The sequence below is a fragment of the Natrix helvetica genome (genome assembly GCF_964273705.1).
Source record: "Natrix helvetica genome assembly, chromosome: 1".
NCBI lineage: Eukaryota > Metazoa > Chordata > Lepidosauria > Squamata > Natricidae > Natrix > Natrix helvetica.
In genome coordinates, this window is record NC_138548.1 from 79,059,301 (window position 1) to 79,082,792 (window position 23,492).

Genomic DNA, 23,492 nt, shown 5'->3' on the forward strand with positions numbered 1-23,492 from the left:
CCACTGGTAGGTTGCACAAGCAAATGACAACTAATGACTTAAAAGCCAGCCATCAATATATCGCGATCAATATCTAAAAAGCCACTTACAACAGGCACTACAAATACCACACACAGAACAGCACACAGTCTGCTAGACCAACATTCCCTGAAAGCTCAGACAAAAGCTGAAAAGTCAAAATTTCTGATCCTGCTGACTGACAGAAATTGGATCCTGCAACATTATCCCAAGACATGTATATCCGCCTTCATCCATGACAAATATTTGTTTTTCAGAATCCATAAGCTAACCATTGATGACGTTACCCCAGAAGATGAAGCTGATTATTCTTTTGTGCCTCAAGGATTTGCATACAATCTCTCAGCTCATCTGCGTTTTTTGGGTAAATTCATGGAATCTCTTTTCTAACACTAGATAAGAATGTGTAGCAGGATTTGTCTGTCTGTCTGTCTGTTTTTAAATGCACATTTCATAACTAAGCTGTGATTAGATCTGGTTGCGGAATATAGCTTATTTTATTATATCAAAGCTCCAACACCACCATTTGCACACACACAAAAAAAGCAGAGTAGTAAAACATAATACCATATATTGTATTGTTTTAGTGTAACTTAATTTAGTTACCATATTTTTTGGACACAAATTAGTTTTGGGGGAGGAAAATAGGAAAAGAAAATTCTGCATCCATTAGTATTCATCTGGCTAGTGTCCTTAGCAAACAACCTGGTCAGCTTCAGCACATTATCACAGCCTGATTCAGCACTAGCTGATTGGTAGTAGATCAGTCTCGGAATATCCCCAATCAGCTGTTCCCAGAGGTGAACGTTAACAACTGGTTCACTGGTTGTTAGCACATGTGTGTGCTCCCTTCTATCACACATGCTTCTTTGGAGCTGAAATACGGCTTCAAACATGCAGCTGATCTACTCATGCAGCTCTGGTGAGTACAGCAGGCATGGCATGGAACAGTCAGACCAGGCAGCAGCTGTTCCAGGCTGGCTTTTTGGCCTGTGTGTGTCACATTTTGGGGGCAGTTGGAGGCAGCAGCTGTTCCAGGCTGGCTTTTTGGCCTGTGTGTGTCACATTTTGGGGGCAGTTGTAGGCAGTGGGGATCGGCAGCTGCACTGATTCCCACTAGAACCTCCCAAAAATGCAATGCGCAGAGCAAAAACACAATGCGCAGAGGCAGCAATTGGCGGCAATGTGCTCTGGCGATCCGCGCAGTCTTGAATGGGTCTGAAATGGAGCGTTCAGAGGCTGAAAACGCAAGGCAAAGAGACCAAAGGCGCAAGGCACAGAGGCCAAAAATGTGAGGCATGGAGGCAGTGATGGTCTGTGACAATCCTTTCAGCCTGGAACAGGTCTAAAACACAATGCACCGAGGCAAAATATGGTTGAAGGGTGGGGGCCGGCAGGTGGATGGGGCTACATTTGGTGTATAAGACACACCCAAATTTCACCCTCTTTGAAGGGTGTGTGTGTGTGTCTTAAAGTCCCCAAAAATATGGTAACTCTGGAAAATTAGTCCACAAACTGTTTAGCTGGCCTTTTTCAGCAGAATAGTTTTGATTTGGGAAAGTTTTGTTAGAAGAAATGAGGCAAGGAAAGAGAGTAGCTTTCTTTTTTTAGTGTGTTGCTCCCCCTTCCCCACTCAGTCATATCCCAAGCTTCTCTGGAAGACTGTTCCGGGGAGAAAGTATAAAGATGAAAGGCAACAGAAGGAAGAGTGAATCAAGGAAAAATATTGCCATGTTCCTTTCTTGGGTGGGAGGTTTCCTACAGATCTATTAAGCCAAAAGGATGAAAGCTATAGTTAGCAACAGTAGAAATGCAATTACTGGATAATGGGATATATAAGATTGGGTATTTTATATATGTGTGCATCAGGGGTGGGTTTCAAATTTTTTTAGAACATCTTCTGTAGGTGTGGCATGCTTTGTGGGAGTAGCTTGCCGGCCATGTGACTGGGTGGGAGTGGCTTGCTGGCCATGTGACCGGGTGGGAGTGGCTTGCCAGCCATGTGACTGGGTGAGCGTGGCCAACTTGTAAAATGTGGTGAAACTCACTTAACAACGCTCTTGCTTAACAACCAAAATGTTGGCTCAGAAACTCTGGCATTTGAAGCAGGCAAGTCTTAAAGCCGTCAAGTTACAAGACCCTTGCACCCCTAACCCTTTAGAAAAAAACCCAGGGGTGTTCAAACTTGACAGCTTTAAGACTTGTGGACTTCAACTCCCAGAATCCCTCCTCTTGCTCTTCATCTTGATAATGTGCGGACGGGCGGGGGGAGGGAGCTGGAACCGGTTCTAAACGGCACTGTAGATTTGTGGAACCTCTTCTATAGAAGAGGTTAGAACTGGCAGGAACCCACCCCTGGTATGCATGTATATTACAAATACACCAGAAACAGACCTGAAGGTGAGATCAGAGAATAAAGTCAGAAGATATGAAAACCAACCAGGAAATCAAAGTGATAAAGGAAATGTTTGACCAACCTCTGCAGGCAGAATACGCTAATAATATTTTACACTGTTTTTGAAAAAAAAAAAAGTATGATCATGATGGTCCAGAAATATCAAGTAGTGGAACATAGTTTCAGAAGAATAATGCTAAAACCTTTTTTGTCAGTGACTCAATGGATGAATCAAAAGGTCAATGTCACTTTGGGTGATTTTTTTTCTTCGCCCAGCTATGGATGTTTATAGTTGTTTGAAATCTGTTAAACCTTAGAAAACATTAAACCAGAAACATTTCATCAAATATTATTTCATGCTGCCATTGACCAAGCAGCCATAGTGATTTTCAGGTCTTTTGCAGCCACAATGCAATATTTAGAGGAAAAATAAGGGACAGGCTGAAACTTTGAAACATGCTAGTGGGGCATCAATTAAAAAGATAGTGGATTGGCAATTGTGAGCCATCCTTTAGGCTTCCCGTTGACAATTCCCCATCTCCTCCCGATCACCAAGGCTTTGGAGTCAATGGCATAATGGCATTGGAGCCATTAATAGATCAAACTTAATGACAGTATTGAATCATTATTGCATTTATTTTATTACTCTGCTTTGCAATCCCCTTCTCTGTCCTCTCACACAGTCTCCTTGGCAACACACATTCTTTCACCAGTTTTTTTTTTTTAATAAATTCTTGCTTCAAGTATGTAGCTACCAAACATATTTCATCATTTTTCCTTCTCTCCCTCCTCCCCCCCCCTTTCTTTTGTTGCAGAGATTAAGATTGACTTTGTGCCTAGACAAGGTAAGGACAACTTTTTTATTTATACTAATTTATGAAATGAGAACCATATTTTATCCCCCGTTTTAGAAGAGCCCTTGTTTATGTCATAAAATGATTTCTATGCTTTTGCTGCAGAACCCCCCAAAATTCGTCTGGACTTCATGGGGCAAACTCCAGACACCATTATTGTGGTAGCTGGAAATAAGCTGAGACTTGATGTACCCATCTCAGGGGACCCAGTCCCTGAAGTGATTTGGCAGAAAATAAACAAGGTAATACCAGTCTAAAAATGCCAGGGTTTCATAGTTGGTTCTTTAAATGAGGGGTCCCCAACCCCCAGTCTGTGGACCAGTCCCCGGCCATGGCATGCCAGATACGGGGCATACAGACAAGCGAAGCCCCATCTGCAGGATGCAAGCAGCACATGAAACCATGCTCTCTCTGAAAAACTTCTCTCCTGGTGCCCAAAAGGTTGGGGGCCGCTACTTTAAATCACAGTTGCCTATGTAGCTTATTACAAATTTCTTATTTGATTTAAAAAAAATGAATTCTTACCAATAAAGGAGAATATTTGTAGATAAGGGTTGAAATGAAGGGACCTTGGTGCTCTGTTAGCTTGGTTGTTTTCTTGCAATGCACTGATGATGTTACCTAGTTTGGGTAATGAAACATCTATAAGAAAACAACGAATCTCAGAGAGCACCAAGGGCCCCTCAAAGAAATTCTTAACTTGAAAATATAATTTTAATGTAAAATATTATAGAAATGTTTTCTTTTTCGTTCTCCAAGCATATACATTATCTTAGCAATAAAAATACCCATTCAGTTTGGCTCCAAGTTTATTCATCCCCTCTCTTTCTAATACTCTATCGGTAGATGTCTATACAGCTAAAATGGTACCATTCTTGTACTTCATCATCAAGATATTTGTTGTGGGTTCAGATCCACCAGCTCAGAAAGCAGCAAGGATCCCACTATCCCCCACCTCCTCTTTCTCCCTTTCATTCTCCTTTTTGTCTTTTCTGTTCCTTCCCCCCCACCCCCTTCCAGCACTGATGATGTTACCTAGTTTGGTAATGAAATGTCTGTAAGAAAACCACCAAGCTCAGAAAGCAGCAAGGATCCCACTATCCCCCACCTCCTCTTTCTCCCTTTCATTCTCCTTTTTGTCTTTTCTGCTCCCCCCCCCCCAAGCTCAGAAAGCAGCAAGGATCCCACTATCCCCCACCTCCTCTTTCTCCCTTTCATTCTCCTTTTTGTCTTTTCTGCTCCCCCCCCCCAAGCTCAGAAAGCAGCAAGGATCCCACTATCCCCCACCTCCTCTTTCTCCCTTTCATTCTCCTTTTTGTCTTTTCTGCTCCTTCCCCCACCCCCCAAGCTCAGAAAGCAGCAAGGATCCCAGAGAGAGAAATGTGGAGGAGAAATTGAATACTGGCTGAGTATAAAGAAAAGTCCAATTAAAATGGGGAGATAGATAATACAACAGAAATCTTGAATGAAATCTTGAATAGCATGAATTCTTCCTGCAGCAATTTATTGTTGTTCCTGCTCATATAAGTTTAAGCAACCATTGGATTTTCTGGCCTTCACCTTTTGGTTCTGGATAAATCCTCATGTACTTCAAATGCACTTGACTTGACAATCTGAACAGGCACAAAGGCTATTGTTGATTGCTCTCTGATAATTTACTCTCACCCACTGTTTCTTGTACTCTGAAATAATTGAGCATCATGCTAGAAGGATTAATCCTACCATCCATTTTGAATCACTTCTATTGAAATCATGTTATCGTTCAAAGAGCTGCTATAAGGATTGAGGAGTTTTGGTCTGCCCATGCCATTCCAATTGATCACAAAACCACAACCCCTGTCCTGTTTTATTAATATCCCTTCATCAGACAAACAGCATCAAGCAGTTCAGAGTATAAATCCTTCCTGTGCATAGGTATGACTTGTTTAGATTACAGAATGACTTCTCAGATGTTTGAATGAAATTAACCAGCCTAGAAAGGCACTTTCTATCTTTTGCCTTAATTGTGTGAAAATCAAAGGGTTGCCTTCTTTTGTGAGAAGGTAGAACAACCCTTTCATGTGTCCTCTGGGTATTCAATTCCTGTTAGCCACGGCCCTTGGAGACAGTGGGAAAGAACCAGAGAGCTGCATTTTGAATATCAAGAGAAACCAAGTTACCTATCTTCAGTGACGTGCAGTCAGATGAGGCAAGTGAGGCACAGCCTCACCACTCTCATCATGAAAAAAAAAGTAAAAGGAAAAAGCTGAGCTAGTTGCTGCCTCACCGTGGATGACTCTGCTTAACCTCACTGGTGCTCTCCCTCCCCAAGTGTAGTGACTTCCTCTCCAGGCCCCCCTTCATTTCTCTCTCTCACACACACAGCTGGATAAAACTATATAAAAATCTAGCCCAGCTTCACTGATTACAAGTTTGAAAAGGCAACGTGGCTCCACCTTCAATCAAACTACACTTGGGGAGGGAGAGCACAAGTGAGCACTGAGGAGACCACAGGAGGAGGCAGGAAGCCAGGCAAAGAGCCATGCTGTAGTACACATACTTCCCCCCAGCCTCTTTCTTTTGGAAGGCTCGGCTCGGCTCCCCTCCGATTTCTCTGCCTCTCCTCTCACCCCAGCCTGCCAGCAGGAGATGGTGGGTGGGCTTTATTGTGTTCCAGGCATTTCCCACCGAGACAGCAGGCTGCATTTGCAATGGTGGAGGTGTTTGGGAAAGGCAGCAGGGGAATGGGGGGGGGGGATGGCAGAGGAGCTGCTTTCAAGCCACTGGAAAAGATATCCAATCCAACTTTTGTGTGTGGGGGGGTTTGTTTGAGAGTGAGTGAGAGAGGGAAGGGGTAGGAGAGATAGTCCAATCCAACGTGTGTGTGTGTGTGTGTTTGAGAGAGGGGGAGGAAGGGAGAGAGGGAGGAAGGAGGGGAAGGAGAAGAAAAAGAAAAAGAAAGAAGGAGCAAAGGAGAAAAACAAATGCTGTCGCTTTAAATTGGAACTGAGCATGCCTGGCTGTGGAATTCTGGGAGTTGAAGTCCACAAGTCTAAAAATATTTGAAACCCAGCACTGTGTCAGTGCCTCACCAGTCATAAACCTCACTGCACGTCACTGCCTATCTTTGTTTTAAGCCCTGATTTAGGGAACTGGTAATTAAGAAGCTAAAAGGTTGATGGTCAGCTTTCAAGGTTTGTACCTGTATTGTATATGAGAACACCTTTGCAAAAGACTGGGGCAAGACTGGCATTCATAACAGGCAGTAGTGTCCAAAGAATGTGGTTTTAAAAAAATCAAGATGACAGCTGCAACATATTGCTCCCACTCCCAACAATCTTCCATGACACAGTATAGGCAAGGGGTCACCAAACCCTAGTGAGGGGACTAGCACTAGTCCATGGCATACCAACAGTCATGCCGTGCAAACAAAAACCTTTCTCCATTAAACTGGTCCCTAGTGCCCAAAAGGTTGGAGACCGCTGGTATATACTACACAGCAATAGTCAATATAGGCTATTACAGCAATAGTCTTTTTTATATAGTTACTATTACCTGATGAAGATGCTTATTTAAAACAGACAGATATTTTTGTAGTTACTTTCTCTCGTTGGCTCACCAGTTTGTGAAGATAGTTAGAAAGTGTGTACTTTAAGCATGTCTATTGGATGGTCTGAAATAAATGAGGCTTAGAGGAGTATGTTACATAAATAGATTGCACATAAGAAATTATAAACATTCCATATATATTGGTGTATAAGCCAATCTGCCAATAACACAACCATCATTTTTTTTAAATACCATGAAAAAGGCACCATCTACAGATGAGCAAACCCTCAACATTTTTTTTAATTTGAATGTCTGTTTATCCACAAATGGGCTTATCCATGGCCATTTATAGACCATATATTTGAGTATTTTTAAAGAGCTAAGGGAAAAACCTGCGATATATGTTTGCAGATAAACTCATTCATGGATAAGATGAACCCAATTTGGGAGCTGTATTTTGGCACCTAAAATTCTTGGCTTTTCTAAAAATACATAAAGTGTATAATTACTTCTAATTCTTGGTAATCTACAAGCGATTCCAAAATTCTCGATGGTTGCATGAAACAACATACTGCAGTTTTCAGTTATTACAAGAAGTGTCAGAAGTTCAAGAAAACGTTCTGGATTATAAATAATAAAAAAGTATGTGTTATTAACTCTTAAACGACTTTTAAGATGTTTTGCTTACCTTTTATGTTTGGAAAGAACAAGGCTGACCTCTTCTGGTTTGTATTTTTAATACTAGTTCGCTTTCTCTCTTCATATTCTTCCTGAGAATTTATGCTTTGAAACTTTTTTTAAAAAAATTATCTTTTCCTGTGTTTAGCATTTTATCTTTCCTGCATCTTGATCTCAATCTTCATTTCACAAGGACATGTTTATTTAAATACAGGAAAGGAACAATTTAGGATAGTTCTTTTCCACAACACTGTTCCTCACAGTAAAGCTAACCATCGGCATTTGAGGTAGCAAAAAATTATAGTAGCATAAAATTGGCTAAATATCTGTACCATGCCACATTCCAAATCCCATGATGGGAGAGAACAGTTCTGTCTTTATCAGGTGCAGGTATGTTAAAGGCAAGGATTGATAGGCTCCCCTCCCCCTTTATTTTCATGAACTCTAATCATTTCCCATCACCCAATCATAGTTAATGAAAAGACATCTATCAATCACTCTCCTTAATGTCCTTAATGAGATGGGGATTGTGATGGAGGTGAAGCACATTTTAATAAATCTGTCCCCTACCTCAATTCATGTTCGTTTTGCACAAATGTCTATGGAGATTCTCAGTCATCCAGGTCATGATTGTCCCAAAGGTGCTTTTTCAAGAGGCAACTGGACTTTCTGTTTTTTCTTTGAAGATGTTTCACTTCTCACCCAAGAAGCTTCTTGGATGAGAAGCAAAACATCTTCAAATAAAAAGCACCTTTGAGGTTTGCACAAATATTTATTGCACATGTACATTCAGAAGTCCAAATATTAAATTTTATTTGCTCATTATTAGGCTCCCTTGGGACACAGGTATAGCACTATTACGGAAGCACACTTGCCTCTGTTTAAAAACTCAAATAATGGCTGCAGATATTTTATCTTACAGCTCTGTTTCTTCCGCAGCTAATGAAATCTCTAAGCCAACTCTCTAAACCCACGACCTTCTCAAAGACTTCATGACTAAACAGAGAGAATTCACTCTGAGAAAAATAGACTCTCCCACTATCCATAGGGATCTGAAGGACACTGCTCTAGGACCAAAATGAAGGGGCCATGTCTATACCAAAGTTGGCAATAGATGCCAGACTGATCCTACCAGAATTGCTAATAAAGCATCTCAGACTGTATCTATAGCAAAACCAAAAGGGGGAAACTTCTCTGATGCTGATAGAGCTAAGGATGACTGCTTCAGATATAGGGTGGCAACTGCATGAGGGCACATCAGAAGAGATTACAGGATTGTGTTTGTGCTGCAATTCAATGCAAGTGAGAAAAGTGTCTTACTAAGGATCTCATATCTTTCATGATCAGTGGAGCATAGAATTTGAACCTGTTTTATTTTTCTGCATAACTATAGTACACACAATTTTATTTAAACCACTTGGTGGCACAGTGATTAGAATGCAGTATTGCAGGCTAACTCTACCCACAGCCTGGAGTTCGATCCTGATTAGCTCAAGGTTGCCTCAGCCTTCCATCCTTCCAAGGTCAGTAATATGAGGAGCCAGATTGTTGAGGGCAATATGCTGACTCTGTAAATCTCCCAGAGAGTGCTGTAAAGCACTGTGGGCGATATATAAGTTTAAGTGCTATTACTATTGCTATTAAGGCCTGGTCCAAGTATTTGGAATGCCAAGAACCACTGCCGCTGGCTGCATCAGTCTTAATAATTCACAATTAGGATTTAGCTTTTTCAAACAAAATCACTTTAAGCAGAATTAGACCACCTTTTTTGTGGGTTTTCTCCCTTCCTCCTGAGTTTTCATTTCCTAATTCTAAACCCAGTTTTTTAAAAAAAATCCCTGAGAATGGCTCTAAGCACAACATGATCTAATATTTGCACACAATGTGTCAACAGCATTTACTCAATGTTATTTCAAAATGGTGAATAACTAAATCCCTTGCCTTGCCTTGCCTTGCCTTCCTACAAGTTTGTACCCAAACAAACATCCTTCTCCCAACTTCTTTAAAAAAAATACAAAATAAAAGGTAGTATTTCCCATCTCTTACATTTCCTGCCCTTCTATGCATATATTGTGTTGCCAAAAACACTGGAGTGAGTCTGAGAGGATGTTGTGTGAGGCAAGGGTGACTTAATAATAGTTACAAATATACATAAAACCCTGAAAAACTTCCCATTCATTTTGGCAGCCAATCTCTATTACTTCCCAATTCCATGTAAGCCAGCAATGCTAATGGGTCAACAGTTCATATTTGGGCCTATTTTCTTAACCATATCAGCAGTTTGCTGTGACATTAGCCTAGGAGTTGAAAGACCAGGTGAAACAATGGGAAAACAACCTTTCAAGGGTGAACTTTACACATTTTGATCTTGCAATGGTCTGTCCGTTGATGTTGCATTTGCTTGACTATGAAACAGTGTGATCAGTAAAAGAGGTATTTTTTCTTTTACTATTGAGATTATTCATACCTTCATTTTAAGATTAGGGAATGAAGAACATCTATGTGGTCACTGGGAGTTGAAAACAACTTGATTGCACATAATTAGTCTTAAGCTGTCTGCTGCTATATTCTTCATCTTATCTGAGGGTTGTCCTCTAAAGCAATAGGTAAAATCATTTAATAACAAATCTGGCTACTTTCTTTGATTTTAAACATGAAGCCTATTTTTTTTCCTTCTGCTTCATTTCTCTTTCAGAATAATGAACTGGAACTAATAAAAGGTGGCTCAAACTCTATGGACCTGAAGGGCACATGTGGTGATTTGACTAACAATGAGAAGGCAAGTATTTCATTTTTCAAACTGTCAGGCAGATAGATCTCCCTTTTGACAAATGTTTGCAACCCAGTGATCCCTGCAGTAATTCAGACGTTCAGAATAGTTATGTAAATTGTTAACTTGCAATAATAATAGCTTTAGAGCTTTTAATTTGAATTGTCTCTCTGGATTCAGTGGTGCTTAAAGTACTATTCCTCAAACTGTTGAACCTTTTAGCACTTCTTTTAGCTCCCAATGATGAAGTACCACCCATCTGAAAGGGTAGTCTTGTGTAAATAAGCGTGTACTTCTGTGCAAGCATACGTTGTCTGGCAATAATCCCACATCGGCTTTGGAATGACTTTGCTGATCCTTTGTTAGCCATGCAGAAAGATAAATGAGGAAAAAAAGAAAATAAGCCCTTTTTGTTACATACGGACGTACTTTGTTAAATTTACATGTTTTCAACATGCTCATTGGGGATTGGTTGCCCAAACCCCAAGAAGTTTAAACTACTGTCATTGGCCGGCTGGTCTGCCGGAGCAGCTTAAAAGGTGAGCTCCAGCAGCCCAGCCGGCAGAGCACAGTCACTTACTCTTGCAATAAAAAGTGCTGAAACTCACTTGCGCCTCACGTCTACTGCTTCTTGGCGATCTAACACTGGCGACAAAGGACAAAGGGGCCTGAGAACCTTGGTTGGACGAGCAGCCATTTCGCACAAGGACCAAGACCCTGCACCACAGCACAAGATGGCATCGCAAGCATCCCCTGCACCAGCGAGCTTTGACCCACAAACAGAGGACTAGCACACCTACATGGGTCGTTTCCAGATGTTCCTGGAAGCCAATGACTATTAGGACCAGCCGGACAATAGGAAGCGGGCATTATTCCTAACTTACTGCGGAACAAAAATCTATAAGATGGCACAGACCTTAATTGCCCCAGCAGACGTCGAGACCGTCACATGGACAACCCTACAACACACCCTGGAAGACTACTACATGTCATCTGCTGCCCCCATGGTGAGCCAGAACGAGTTTTACCACTGATGCCAACAGGAAGGAGAGATGGTGAATGATTTTGTGGCCAGCCTCCAAGAAATTGCGACACAGTGCGAATTCATCAACCCAGAAGAAATGATGAAGGACCGGATCATCCTAGGAATGAGAGACCTCTCCTTGCACAAGAAACTGCTAATCAGAAGGCGAGTCTCATTCAAGGATGTGGTCGAGGAAGCCCGGGCAGCTGACTCATCAGATAACTCAGCAGCGCACGTAAGGAAAACCAGTGGGGTACACCAAATGTTCAGGGAACCCAACTGGGCATCCAAAGTTCCAGAGTACAATGATGACAGGGACGATGCCGACACCATCCACCACATGTACCCAGAGAGGAGACAAAGTGCAAGGGACATAGAGGGCAGGCAGCCACATTGCCCAAGATGCATGGGATTCCATTCAAGAGTGGCGTGCCATTTCTAGGAAGTCATCTGCTGCAGATGCCAGCGGAAAGGCCACATTGCCGAAGCATGCAGAGCATCCCATCCCACCTCATCCCATCCAAGATCCACGGTTCCGCAGGGGAGACAAAACAACCCACAGCCCAGCCAACAGTGGAATAGGTGGAGAGAGGAACAGTACCAAGCCCAGAGGGAGAGCCATCACACTACTATGGGCCACTCAGACGCCTACGAAGGGGGAAAGTTCCATGCCACGGTGATCATTGAAGGGGGACCATGCAAGATGGAGCTGGACACAGGATCATATTTTATGATCGTGTCCTGGCAGAACATTAAGAAATTGAACTCGACAGCCAGCAAGAAGCTCCTCAAACCACCAAACGTCCAGCTCAACGACTAATAGGGGAACCAGATCTAAGTCCTAAGAAGAATGGAGGTTGAGGTGGTGTTCCACAAATTCCAGGGCCATCTACCCCTCACGGTAATCGTCAGCCACCAGCAGTCCCTACTGGGAGTGGAATAGTTCAAGCCCCTTGGGCTAGACATCACCGGCCTGCATCGAATCTCAACCCATGACCTGGATCAGCTACTGGCAGAGTTCACAGACGTCTTCGATGGGGGCCTAGGTAAATATATGGGGAAAGCCATTTCATTTAACCTAGACCCCCATGTAACCCCCATCAGGCTCAAACCCTGAAGGGTCCCCTTTGCTCTAAGGCCCAAGGTGGATGAGCAATTGGATGAACTAATTGAGCAAGGAATCCTCGTGCTGACTGACCACGTGGTATGGGAAACCCCAATAGTCACCCCTGTGAAGCCAGATGGTTCCATCCGCCTCTGCGCAGATTACAAGTGTACGCTAAATAAGGCCTTACAGCAAAGCTCGTACCCGGTGCCAGTTGTGCAACATCTGTTACATTCCCTAGGAAGTGGGAAAATATTCACCAAACTGGACCTGGCCCAGGCATACCAACAATTGCCTGTGGACGAAGCCACCACAGAAGCACAGACGATTGTGACCCACAGGGGGGCTTTCAAATGCATCAGACTGCAGTTTGGAGTCAGCGTAGCCCAAGGACTGTTTCATGTTTAATGGAGTGGCTACTGCAAGGAATCCCGGGATAGTGTCATCTCAGGGGACTCCATAGAGCAGCTGATGGAACAGGTGCACGAGACTTTGGGGAGGTTCAAGGAGAAGGGACTTAAAGTGAACCCAAAGAAATGTAAAATCGGCGTGAGGCAGGTAGAGTTCCTGGGATACCTCATAGATGGGTCTGGCAGCTACCGACAGCAAAGTAAAGGGCATTAGAAACGCCCCCATCCCAAGGAAGAAGACAGAGCTCCAAGCCTTCTTAGGACTATTGAACTTTTATAGTATTTTTTTACAACAGAAGGCCACCATTGCTGAGCCGCTGCACAAGGTCCTGGGAAAGACAGAGCCATGGACCTGGGGACAGAAGGAAGACTGGGCCTTCGCAGCGGTAAAAGAGCTCCTATTCTCCAACAGTGTGCTCATCCAGTTCAACCATACTTTGCCAGTTCGGATCATCTGTGATGTGTCCCCTTCAGAGTCGGAGTGGTCCTCAGCCATCGCCTACCGGATGGATTGGAGGCTCCAATAGCCTATTACTCCAAGACCTTGTCCTTGGCTGAACACAACTACAGCCACATTGATAAGGAAGCCTTGGCTGCAGTCGCAGGGATCAAGAGATTCCATGAGTATGTGTATGGCAGACATTTCAAAATCATCACGGACCATAAGCCCCTCACCAGGAACCAACAAACCCCATCGTACATGTCTCCAAGGATTACCAGATGGGCCATTTTCCTCACGGCATACGACTACAAGCTGATCCACTGCCCAGGGAAGGACATCAGCCACGCCGATGCATTCAGCCATTGCCCATTACTGGAACTGGTGGAAGACCCCACCCCTACCACCACGGTACTGCTAATCGATGTTGACCCAGCCAGACCGGTCACCACCAGAGACATCACTGAGCACACACAAAAGGACAAGGGGTTATGAAAGGTTCTGAACTGGATTTTGAGGGGATGGCCACAGGAGAAGCTGAGTGAGGAGTTCCAGAGCTACCAGAGTAAGCAAGCAGAACTATCAACTATCAAGGATTGCTTGTTGTGGGGGGAGAGAGTCATCGTACTCCAGAGGCTGAGGAGATGAGCCATTGAAGCCCTCCATGAGGGTCACCCGGGGATAGTACGGATGAAGGCACTAGCCCGGAGCTACATCTGGTGGCCCAATATGGATAAGGACATCACAGAGTGGGTAGCCACTTGCAGACCCTGCCAGGAGACACAACCAGCCCCACCCCGGGCACCCGTGCGAGAGTGGGAAGTTGCCAAGGGACTGTGGTCACACATCCACATCGACTTCACAGGACCAGTGGAAGGGCAGACGTTCCTGATCGTGGTGGATGCTTACTCCAAATGGCTGGAGGTCGTTATCATGCAATCAACCATCAGAGCTCTCGGAAACTTTTTGCAACCCACAGCCTACCTGACACCCTGGTCTCCGACAACGGCCCACAACTGACCGCCAAGATGATGGAGGCTTTCCTCGCAGACCAAGGGTTCCGGCGTGTTCTCATCGCCCCATTCAATCTGGCGAGCAATGGACAGGCCGAGCGAACGGTGAGGCTCACAAAAGAAACCCTCACCCGAATGGGACCAGGAAGCTGGCAGGAAAAGGTTGACCAATTCCTTTTCACCCAACATATCACCCCCCATGTGACCACCAACAAAAGCCCAGTAGAGCTGTTGATGGGTAGAAGACTGAGGTCCAGACTCGGCCGGTACCACCTGGACTACCTTCCAGAGAACCCCCTGGATTCCGCTCGACCAACCCAGGAGTTAACATAAATGACCATGTATTCACCCACAACTATGCCGGGTACCCAACTTGGCTGGCATGCCGAATTGTGGCCGTCACCGGGCCGAAGTCATATCGAGTGGAGCTAGAGGATGGACAAATCTGGAGGAGGCACATCAACCAGCTCCGACACCGCCTGGGGGATGCTGAACTGAGGAACCAGGGCGAGTGGACCACACCCGGCAGCTCAGAACAACGCCTGGAGAACCCCAGATCTCCGCCCCGTGGAGCATGCTCAACCACCAGCCGGGAAGCAGAAGCCAAAAGATTGAGGGATGACCGTCCAACCCAAGCTGCAAACATGTAGCTGCATCCGAAGCAGTCCCGCAAAGAAATGGCATCTCAGCTCCTTAAAAGGCGAGCTCCAGCAGCCCAGCCGGCAGAGTGCAGTCACTTACTCTTGCAATAAAAAGTGCTGAAACTCATTTGCACCTCTCGCCTGCTGCTTCTTGCCGATCTAACACTTTTAGACTTTCTTATTTTCAAATGATGGGGTAGAAAGAGCGCAATTATTTTCTTAGGATCAATCTGGATCAGTTCCAAAGAGTATTCAGTGTATCCAGATTTTAGCTATTTGGGGAGAAAAATAGGACCTATCACAGAATCCCAATTCTTTTATTCCTTGCTACTCTCAGCTCCTTACTGTAGGACTGACTCCAGAATATTAAGTGATGTAAGGTAAACTAAATGAAATTCTCAGCATGTGTAATTCAAACGAGTCTGCTCAGTTAAAATCAAACTGAATTATTTCCTTGATTTCATTTTAATTATAAATAAAATGACACCATTTTGCATGAACATTTAAAGTGAAAAAGAGCTCTTAGCATATTTAAATTTTGTAGAAACGAGAATGCAATTTAGCACATATTTGTACTGCACCATTAAGCTGCTGCTATCCATGCTGAGGTCAGAGAGATAGAAAGCTGGTTTAAGAAAATTCTGCCAGATGGGATGCACGGTTGATGACTTGCCAGATGTTCACTACAATTCTTCTAGTACTGTTCTAGTACTAATTTTCTCAGAAAAGAAAAGTTACCAATCACTTTCCTTTGTATGGACTATGTATATAAATATAGTGAGCATATAGAATTTTTGTGTGCGTACAATATACAGTATGTATACAGAGTTATATTTATATATAGATAGTGGTTGCATTAAAATGTCCATATATTCAAGAAGATAAGCCCTCTTTAAAATAAAAAACTTCTTTCTTGCATTTTTCTGTTTGGCTCAATAATGTTATTGCAACTATTGTTACAGAATTATTTCAGTAGAAGGGAGTTATAATGTTAACGTGGCATGCAGAATGGCACTAATTTGAAACCCCATTGAAATGAGGGTTTTTAATTACTATTTTTCTTACCTTGAACATTACTGCATTATTCAATAAGTTCTCCTGGAATTTTCCAATCAGTTGAAGTAAAACACAAAGGATTTTGTTGTACTTATTCATGTGGACTATTTGGGAGCTGATTTAAAAGAAAAAGGAAAGGAAAAACAAGCTCTGGTGTTTCAGTTGTACAGTGCTGGAACTTAAGAAGGAAAATGCCCAGCAAAAAAGTAGGAAGCCTAGGAGAAAAATAGTAATAAAAGACCCTTGCCTGCTGTGTTTTGAACCGGTAACTTCTTATATATCAAGCAAATGCTATAACCACTCTGCTATGGAACATTTGTAATAGTTGAAGCAGGTATTAGTAAGCTGCAGGGCTTCAACCACTAAGCTAAGTTGTTCCTTGAGTAGGAGTGTTTCTGTCACTACATAACGTAATGTATTAAGTTTGCTAAAAGAAAATATCTAGTCCTTGTACTGACACTAACTGGAAAACACAGTTTTTAACACAGAGCAGAAAAATACAGATTTTGTGTGTGTGTGTGTGTGTGTGTGTGTGTGTGTGTGTATGTCACATTTGCAATAGGGATGGTTTACGTAGAGCAGTGGTTCCCAACCTTTTTGGGGCCATGCCCCACCTAAGCATCTCTAAAATCCTGATGCCCTCCCCCTGTGACATATAATTTTTACTTTACTCAAAAAGTTAACTTTACCCATGCAGAGGAAGCCTATAAGTCTATTACATTGGTTTAAACAAGGTTCAAATTGCCCCCCTTTGGGGTGTGGGCCCCACGTTGGGAACTACTGGCATGGAATATGACATCCAATCCTACCCTCCCGAAATGATGGGTGGATCATTCTTGCAACAGGGCAATCTGGCCAAGTGAATATGCCCTTGGAAGCCCCCACTCCATTGCTTCCTGATAGCTTTTCTCAGCTGTTTCTTCCCCAGACCATCTGTTAAAATAAATATTTCTGCTTGTCTACCTATTTATTTTTCTCTTTTACACATTCAGATTATGATGGTGCAAATATAACCTCAGTAATGTGTACCAAACTATTTAAATGCTAATTAAAAACTTGGTCCGATTCCTTAGGAATAATTAAAGGGAACTATACAAAAAAAATTAAATATTTACTAACACATATATTAACTATAGCTAGAATTGCCTTCGCCCAATGCTGGAAGCAAAACAATACACCACCAGACGAATTAGTGATAAAAAAAACTTTGGAGTGCGCAGAGATGGACAAACTAACTCAAAAATTACAGGACAAAGAAGAATCGGAATACTACAAAATTTGGAATAAGTGGTATGAATGGTTGGATAATAAGAAAAACATTTAAGCCGAAAACAATATACATAAATAAACATAGAACTGTATATAAAAATAGGTAAATATGTTAAATATCATAAAAATGTATAGATAAAATGACATAAGGATTGTAATATATGGTAAAGAGAGGAAAACATACATAGATACGACGATGTAACATTGTACAAACTGTTGATATAAAGAGTGTAATATGTGATAAAAAGACAAAAACAATAAAAAATTATTCATAAAAAAAAAAAAACTTGGTCCGATTCCATACACCCACTGAAACTAACGTACTTTTTTCTGAACTTGCTCACAGCCCTTTTCTGATTCGGAAGGTCGAGTCCACGTGGAAACATACGAAGACCACTGTGTGTTTACTATTGAAGGAGCTGAGAAGGAAGATGAGGGAATCTACAGAGTTGCCCTGAAAAATCCAGCTGGAGAAGACACAGCTGATATCACTGTAAAAGTTATTGGTAAGCAAGACCGATATCGGATTAGTACATGAAGTAAGCTTTTGTCAGTTCATCTCATGTCTTTATATCTTCCAATGGAGAAGAGACTCAACAGCTGGGATCACACAATTCAACTGTCCCCTTTCCTATAAGTCAGTGTTTCTCAACTTTGGGCACTTTAAGAGAACTGGACTTCAATTCCCAGAATTCCCCAGCCAGCTATGCTGGGAGTTGAAGTCCAGACTTCTTAAAATGCCCAAAGTTGAGAAACACTGCTGTTAAGTAAAACTCCAAATAGAGAAATTACATTGCTGAGTCACTGCTCTCAGTGAGTGTTTTTTCAAGGAATAACAACAATCTCTGTGAAATTGTTGCCTAAATTAGCTCTTTTTTGTCATCTGGAGTGAACTGAGAATAATCTCAGAAATACTCACAATCCAAGAGCATAGTAAATACACCTTTCAAATATGTTTCTTGGTCACTTGGCTTGGCAATTAATTGTTCTCCACTATCTTATTTCTGGGTTGAATAAAATCATATTTTCTATCTCATGTCATTTAAAAATATAGCATGTGGGTGAAGTCTCAACAGATTGGCTTTCTTTTCATTTTTAAGCATTTAATCTGATCATACCATTTGTTTTATAGATGGAGAAATGTTGTGACTAATATAGTAGTTACAACAGGACATCCCCCTTCCTTCAAAATGTTACTAAGAAACTTTTTTAAAAAATTTAAGAAGGAATTTCTTGATATAAATACCAATACAATAATGAAAGTTCCATAAAACAAGAATACAGCTAAACCTTGCAAGATTGCTTAGGCCCAAAGCTCATTCATAAGCTTAACTCAAAGTTAAATTTTTCAGTGACACAGTAATGACTTAAGTCAGTGTTTTTCAACCTTGATGACTTTTAGATGGGTTGCTGGCTGGGGAATTCTGGGAGTTGAAGTCCACTGGCTTAAAACCACCAAGATTGACAAACACTGTTTTAAGTCATTACAGTGTCATTGAAAGATTTTTGGATTATCTCCCCTGAGATTCAGATTCAGATTCAGAGAGAGAGAGGGAGGGAGGGGGAGGGAGGGGGATGAATTGAATTGAATTCCTTCTACAACAGTCTATTTTTTCCAAATATTTGGTTTCCACATGGGCAAACCAATATTCATTGGAACAGTAACATTTCCCCTCCTGAAACTGGAGATAATATGGAGAAATCATACTCTTGAGCACCTCCTACTCTTGCATTTCTCTAAGAGTCCTTTAAAATAATCCAAATAGGCAGATGTCATCACTATACTGTGTAACAGCAAGTTTTTTAACTAAAAAGAAGAAATTCTAATAAGCACTAGTAAAAGAAAATACTTCAGGCTCATCTTTCCCTCCTTCTCCAGATATACCTGATCCACCAGAAGCTCCTAAAATCTCTGATGTTGGTGAAGACAACTGCATAGTACAGTGGCAGCCACCTAAGTATGATGGAGGACAGCCAATACTGGGTAAGAATCCACAATAATCTTAACAGAAGAGTTTTTAATTGGAGCAGACATTTCTTGTCAATTACTTATAGGGGAAAAATGGCAGAGCTGTGCCTTGGATTTGTTTCAAAAACATGCTTTGGAATGTGTGGAGATATAAAATAGCATCTGTCTACAACTGTTTAAAGTAGACCATTTTTCTGCAAATTGCAGCTTGGGGGTCCTAGAAAAAACACATGGCTACTATTAAGCATTGTAGTGAACTGCAACATACATGCCTCATATGCTCCAAAGCACCTGTTTGAAAGAGAATCAGATAGTGCTTTGATTTCCCTTACCTGTTGTTTCAAGGGCAACATACTCACAACATGCTACTTAAGGCATACAAAAGAAAACAGGAGCACCTTCCTTCTCTGTATAAGGTGTCTTGAATCTAAGCTCATAATAAAATATCCAACTTCCATCAACCAGTGGTTTCAATCAATTTCAGGTATTATATGGAAAGCATAAATAGAAATCACCCGTATTTCTTTTGCAGCTGATGTAGTGTGCAAAGCATTTTTCAGCGCAGAGGTCACTTTTCAAAGAGACTGGTAAGTGTCAAGAGAGGAAGGAACTGTCATCAGAACAGATAGAGTTTAAGCTAGCAGTCTTATAATACTGGCATGGTTAAACACATTATGATCAGACTGTCTACCTCTTGATTAGACCGTAGACAAAAATAACATAGGCATTATGCAGCTCAAATGGCTTTAATAAGACATATGGGACTAAGTCTCCTGTTAATACGTTACGTGTATTGGCTGCAATGGAGCCATGTTCCTGTCCCTGATTCTGCTAGCTCCACCCACTGACCTGTTGAATGGAAACAGAGAGCTGAACAGGAATATTGATTGACGAGTTCCAATTTTGGGGCTCTGCATAGACATGACACTTGGAATTCTCAATGAAGGGCAGGCATTGTATTTCACGTTCACATGTTTAATTTGAAAAACAATGGACTTAATAGTATTTCTTTCATACAGTATACCTATGCATGTAATCAAGCGACGCATTTCAGTGTAAAAACAATTCTTGCTATCACTCACAGAGAAAACACTTCAGTCCTGAAGATGACTAGAAGAGCGTAAGCTCTATTGAACAATATCAGATCTCCTCCAGAGCAATAGTGCATCAAATTGCCTTGCATAAAGTTCACTCCTATATGTAGACCTTGGGAAGTCTTATCACATTCACAACTGCAAGTTTTGAATCTTCTTGCTGTAACTGGGTGTTAAAAATAGAAACAGAAACCCGGGGGGAGGGGGTCAATCCACATGGATAGTTTACCCTACTTTTAAAGGAATTAGAGGAGTAATCAGTTGGGCTGTTGGCTTGGCATGTTTTATTTCAATTGGTGTGCAAGCGAGTGAGCTTTTAATACTTTGTGTATTGTTATTGGGTTGAATAAATTAGGTCACAACTTGTTAAATTACACAATAATCTGTAGATTGCCTATTTTTTGTATAAGCAGATTGACTTCTCAGCGATCCAGCTTTTGGTTAGGTCATTATAACCAAGTGGGGTGCCTTATAACACCTCCACATCAGCCATTATAATGGTAAATATAAAAACTGAGATAATATATCCCCTTAAGAAATAAATGTTATCTGTCTCTCTGTCAGCAGTGACAGATGTTTTCTTCAGGCTTTTACATTTCTCAGAAATGAGAGCAGAGGTGAACAATTTCATCTTGGTCATGGTGCATGCGCCTTCTACACAGAATGCTATAATGACACATTAGGCAGGAGAACAGAATAATAATATATAAACCCCAACATGACTTGTAAGTGGACTACAGAAACTCAAGGGATTAAAGTTCCATCCATGGAAGAAAGTCAACTTCAAGTCGGTTTCACCGCAATCGTGTGGATCGCATGACCTCGGGATGCTGGAACCATCAGAAATATGACTCAGTTGCCAAGCGTTGAAATTTTAATCATGTGACTATAGGGATGCTGCAAAGGTTGTTAGGAAAAAGAGAGAGTGACTTCAGTGTAACAATGTGATATTTGACTGGACATTAGTAAATGAAATAAATATGTAATTGGCTGATGATTTAGAGCAATTTTTAAAACATGCAGCTATAAGACAGACACTGTTTATTAAAATAAACTTGAATTAAGATATATAGTAAGAAAGACAAAACTTATTTTTCTGGGAACTAAGAGGCAATAAACAATAAAATGTAACTATTTTATAAATGTTTAATAACAAAATGTAACTATTTCTAATAATTAATCTTTCTGATTAATGCATAAGATTGCTCTTAGTTAAGTATCTCAAAAAGGCATTATGTGGTATTATGAATCCCATCCTTTTAATATACAATACAATTAGCCTTGATCTTAGGAAATACTTATGAACTACAAGGCATTGTAATAGCAAAATGTAATTGAATAATACTCAGGGTCAAGGTTTCCTTACGTTCACACTATTTTTGCTTTTATCTCAATTTAATAATTAATTTGCTAAATAATAGAGCATTGAGAATCCAGATATTATTTAGTGTTGTCTTCCCTAATCTAGTTACATGAAGACTAAATGACAAATGTGCATGGAATATGGATGCAGTAAAAAAAAATCTGATTTGAAAGCTTCTGCCCATCAAAAGCAAAGTGGTTATCCCTTTGTTACTTGACTGCTATATGGGCCCAAGGCAGTTTCTCTATACCCTTATAATTGCTTTTTGATTTCCAGGATACATCTTAGAGAGGAAGAAAAAGAAGAGCTACAGGTGGATGAGGTTGAACTTTGACCTTTTGAAGGATCTGACATATGAAGCAAAGAGAATGATTGAAGGAGTTGTTTATGAGATGAGAATTTATGCTGTGAACTCAGTTGGCATGTCTCGGCCTAGTCCTGCCTCACAGCCTTTCATGCCAATTGGTGAGTGTCAACAACATGCATGTTGCATTATGTGTAATCCCTCCTTGAGAACGCAAGAAAGAAATGAACAATTTTGAAGAGAAAACATTGATGTATAACTATTTAAAGTTTATTTTTTTCCCTTTTACCTGTCCTTGAAAATGAGAGCATGGGGGTTCCAGTTTCATAAAATTGCTGATGAATTTCTAACTGTTAAAATTAGAAGTGTGAGAGGCAAGCTAGGCTGAACAAGAGAGGGAAGCTAATTGGCAGTGACCTCCCATTGCCTCTCAGCTTCCCCCATTCCATTATGGATGCAAATGTCGTAGTAAACTACTAATGCCACCCAGTCCACCTCCCTGTGGAGCTGTAAGGCTATCTGATTAAGAAAATATCCATGGATTTTCTATAAATAATCATTATGACCCACACCATTTTGAAGCAGTCCTTGAGTTAAGGGCACACTCTGTGAGTCATTGCGAGAAAGAAGCATTCGCGAAATTAAGGTACAGCAGTCATTGCAATGACCAACGAGGTGGCTCAACTCATAGAAGTCCATAAAGAAGAAGAAGAGTTTTCTGAAAGTAATGGTGTGGAAATCCAAGACCCCAAGAATGGACAAGCAGAGAAAATTATAGTTGAAGAGAACACGATTAGCTCTGCTCTTCAGTTGCCATTCAACAACTGTACTGGTGAAGGAGAAGGAGAAGGAGAAGGAGAAGGAGAAGGAGAAGGAGAAGGAGAAGGAGAAGGAGATTCAGTCCGGGAAACAATTGAAGAATTCCCACAGGAAACAGATGAGCTAAAAGGTCCAGGATTTTGATGGAATAAGAACATGTTTACCAGATTAGAAATAAGGGGCAACCTGCAACTCTGGAGATGAGGCACTGGGTTTGTAATGTGCATTTTATGGTAACATGCTCACATCCATGTGTGAGTGATGCACACACCTTTTTTAAATTACTTTCAAAAACTGGCTTTAATTGAATGTCATTCCAGAAAGGCAAGTGAGAAAATATGTTTATCGCAACAATGTTAGGCTGGGTGCTAACATTAGGTGTTTCATCTGTTGTGTCATTTTTAACCTTTTTGAAAAGAGAAGAGGCTTGTTATGTGTTTTGTGGAACATTCTGCATAGCTGAAATATTTTAAGTAGTGTTCACAATGTGTTTAAATACCACAACATTTAAGCTGCCTAATTTATGATAAGCACACATATGGCACAAAAAAAAATAACCCACCTACCTTCTTTTAAAAGTGTTGTTCCCTTATTGCATGTCGTCTGAACAAAATGAGGATGAATCAGCTATTGAATGAGTATTGAATATTATGTCACACAGTGAAATGTGAAGACTTTGTAGACTGAGATGGAGAAATATTTGGTAAAGAGGAATCTCAAAGACTGAAATGCAGGTCATCTGT

At 41.3% G+C, this 23,492-nt stretch overlaps 1 protein-coding gene across 5 annotated transcripts in view; it reads left to right on the forward strand.

The window, feature by feature from the left end:
* MYBPC3 (myosin binding protein C3) overlaps nt 1–23,492 on the forward strand; it is a 98,817-nt gene that overhangs the window by 53,823 nt on the left and 21,502 nt on the right. For all 5 annotated transcript variants that reach the window (XM_081953402.1, XM_081953398.1, XM_081953400.1 and 2 more), the window contains 7 exons: nt 276–382; nt 3,229–3,258; nt 3,373–3,509; nt 10,169–10,252; nt 17,547–17,706; nt 19,080–19,184; nt 21,903–22,091. In XM_081953402.1, coding sequence (XP_081809528.1) covers nt 276–382; nt 3,229–3,258; nt 3,373–3,509; nt 10,169–10,252; nt 17,547–17,706; nt 19,080–19,184; nt 21,903–22,091 — 812 coding nt within the window. The remainder of the gene's footprint in view (nt 1–275; nt 383–3,228; nt 3,259–3,372; nt 3,510–10,168; nt 10,253–17,546; nt 17,707–19,079; nt 19,185–21,902; nt 22,092–23,492) is intronic.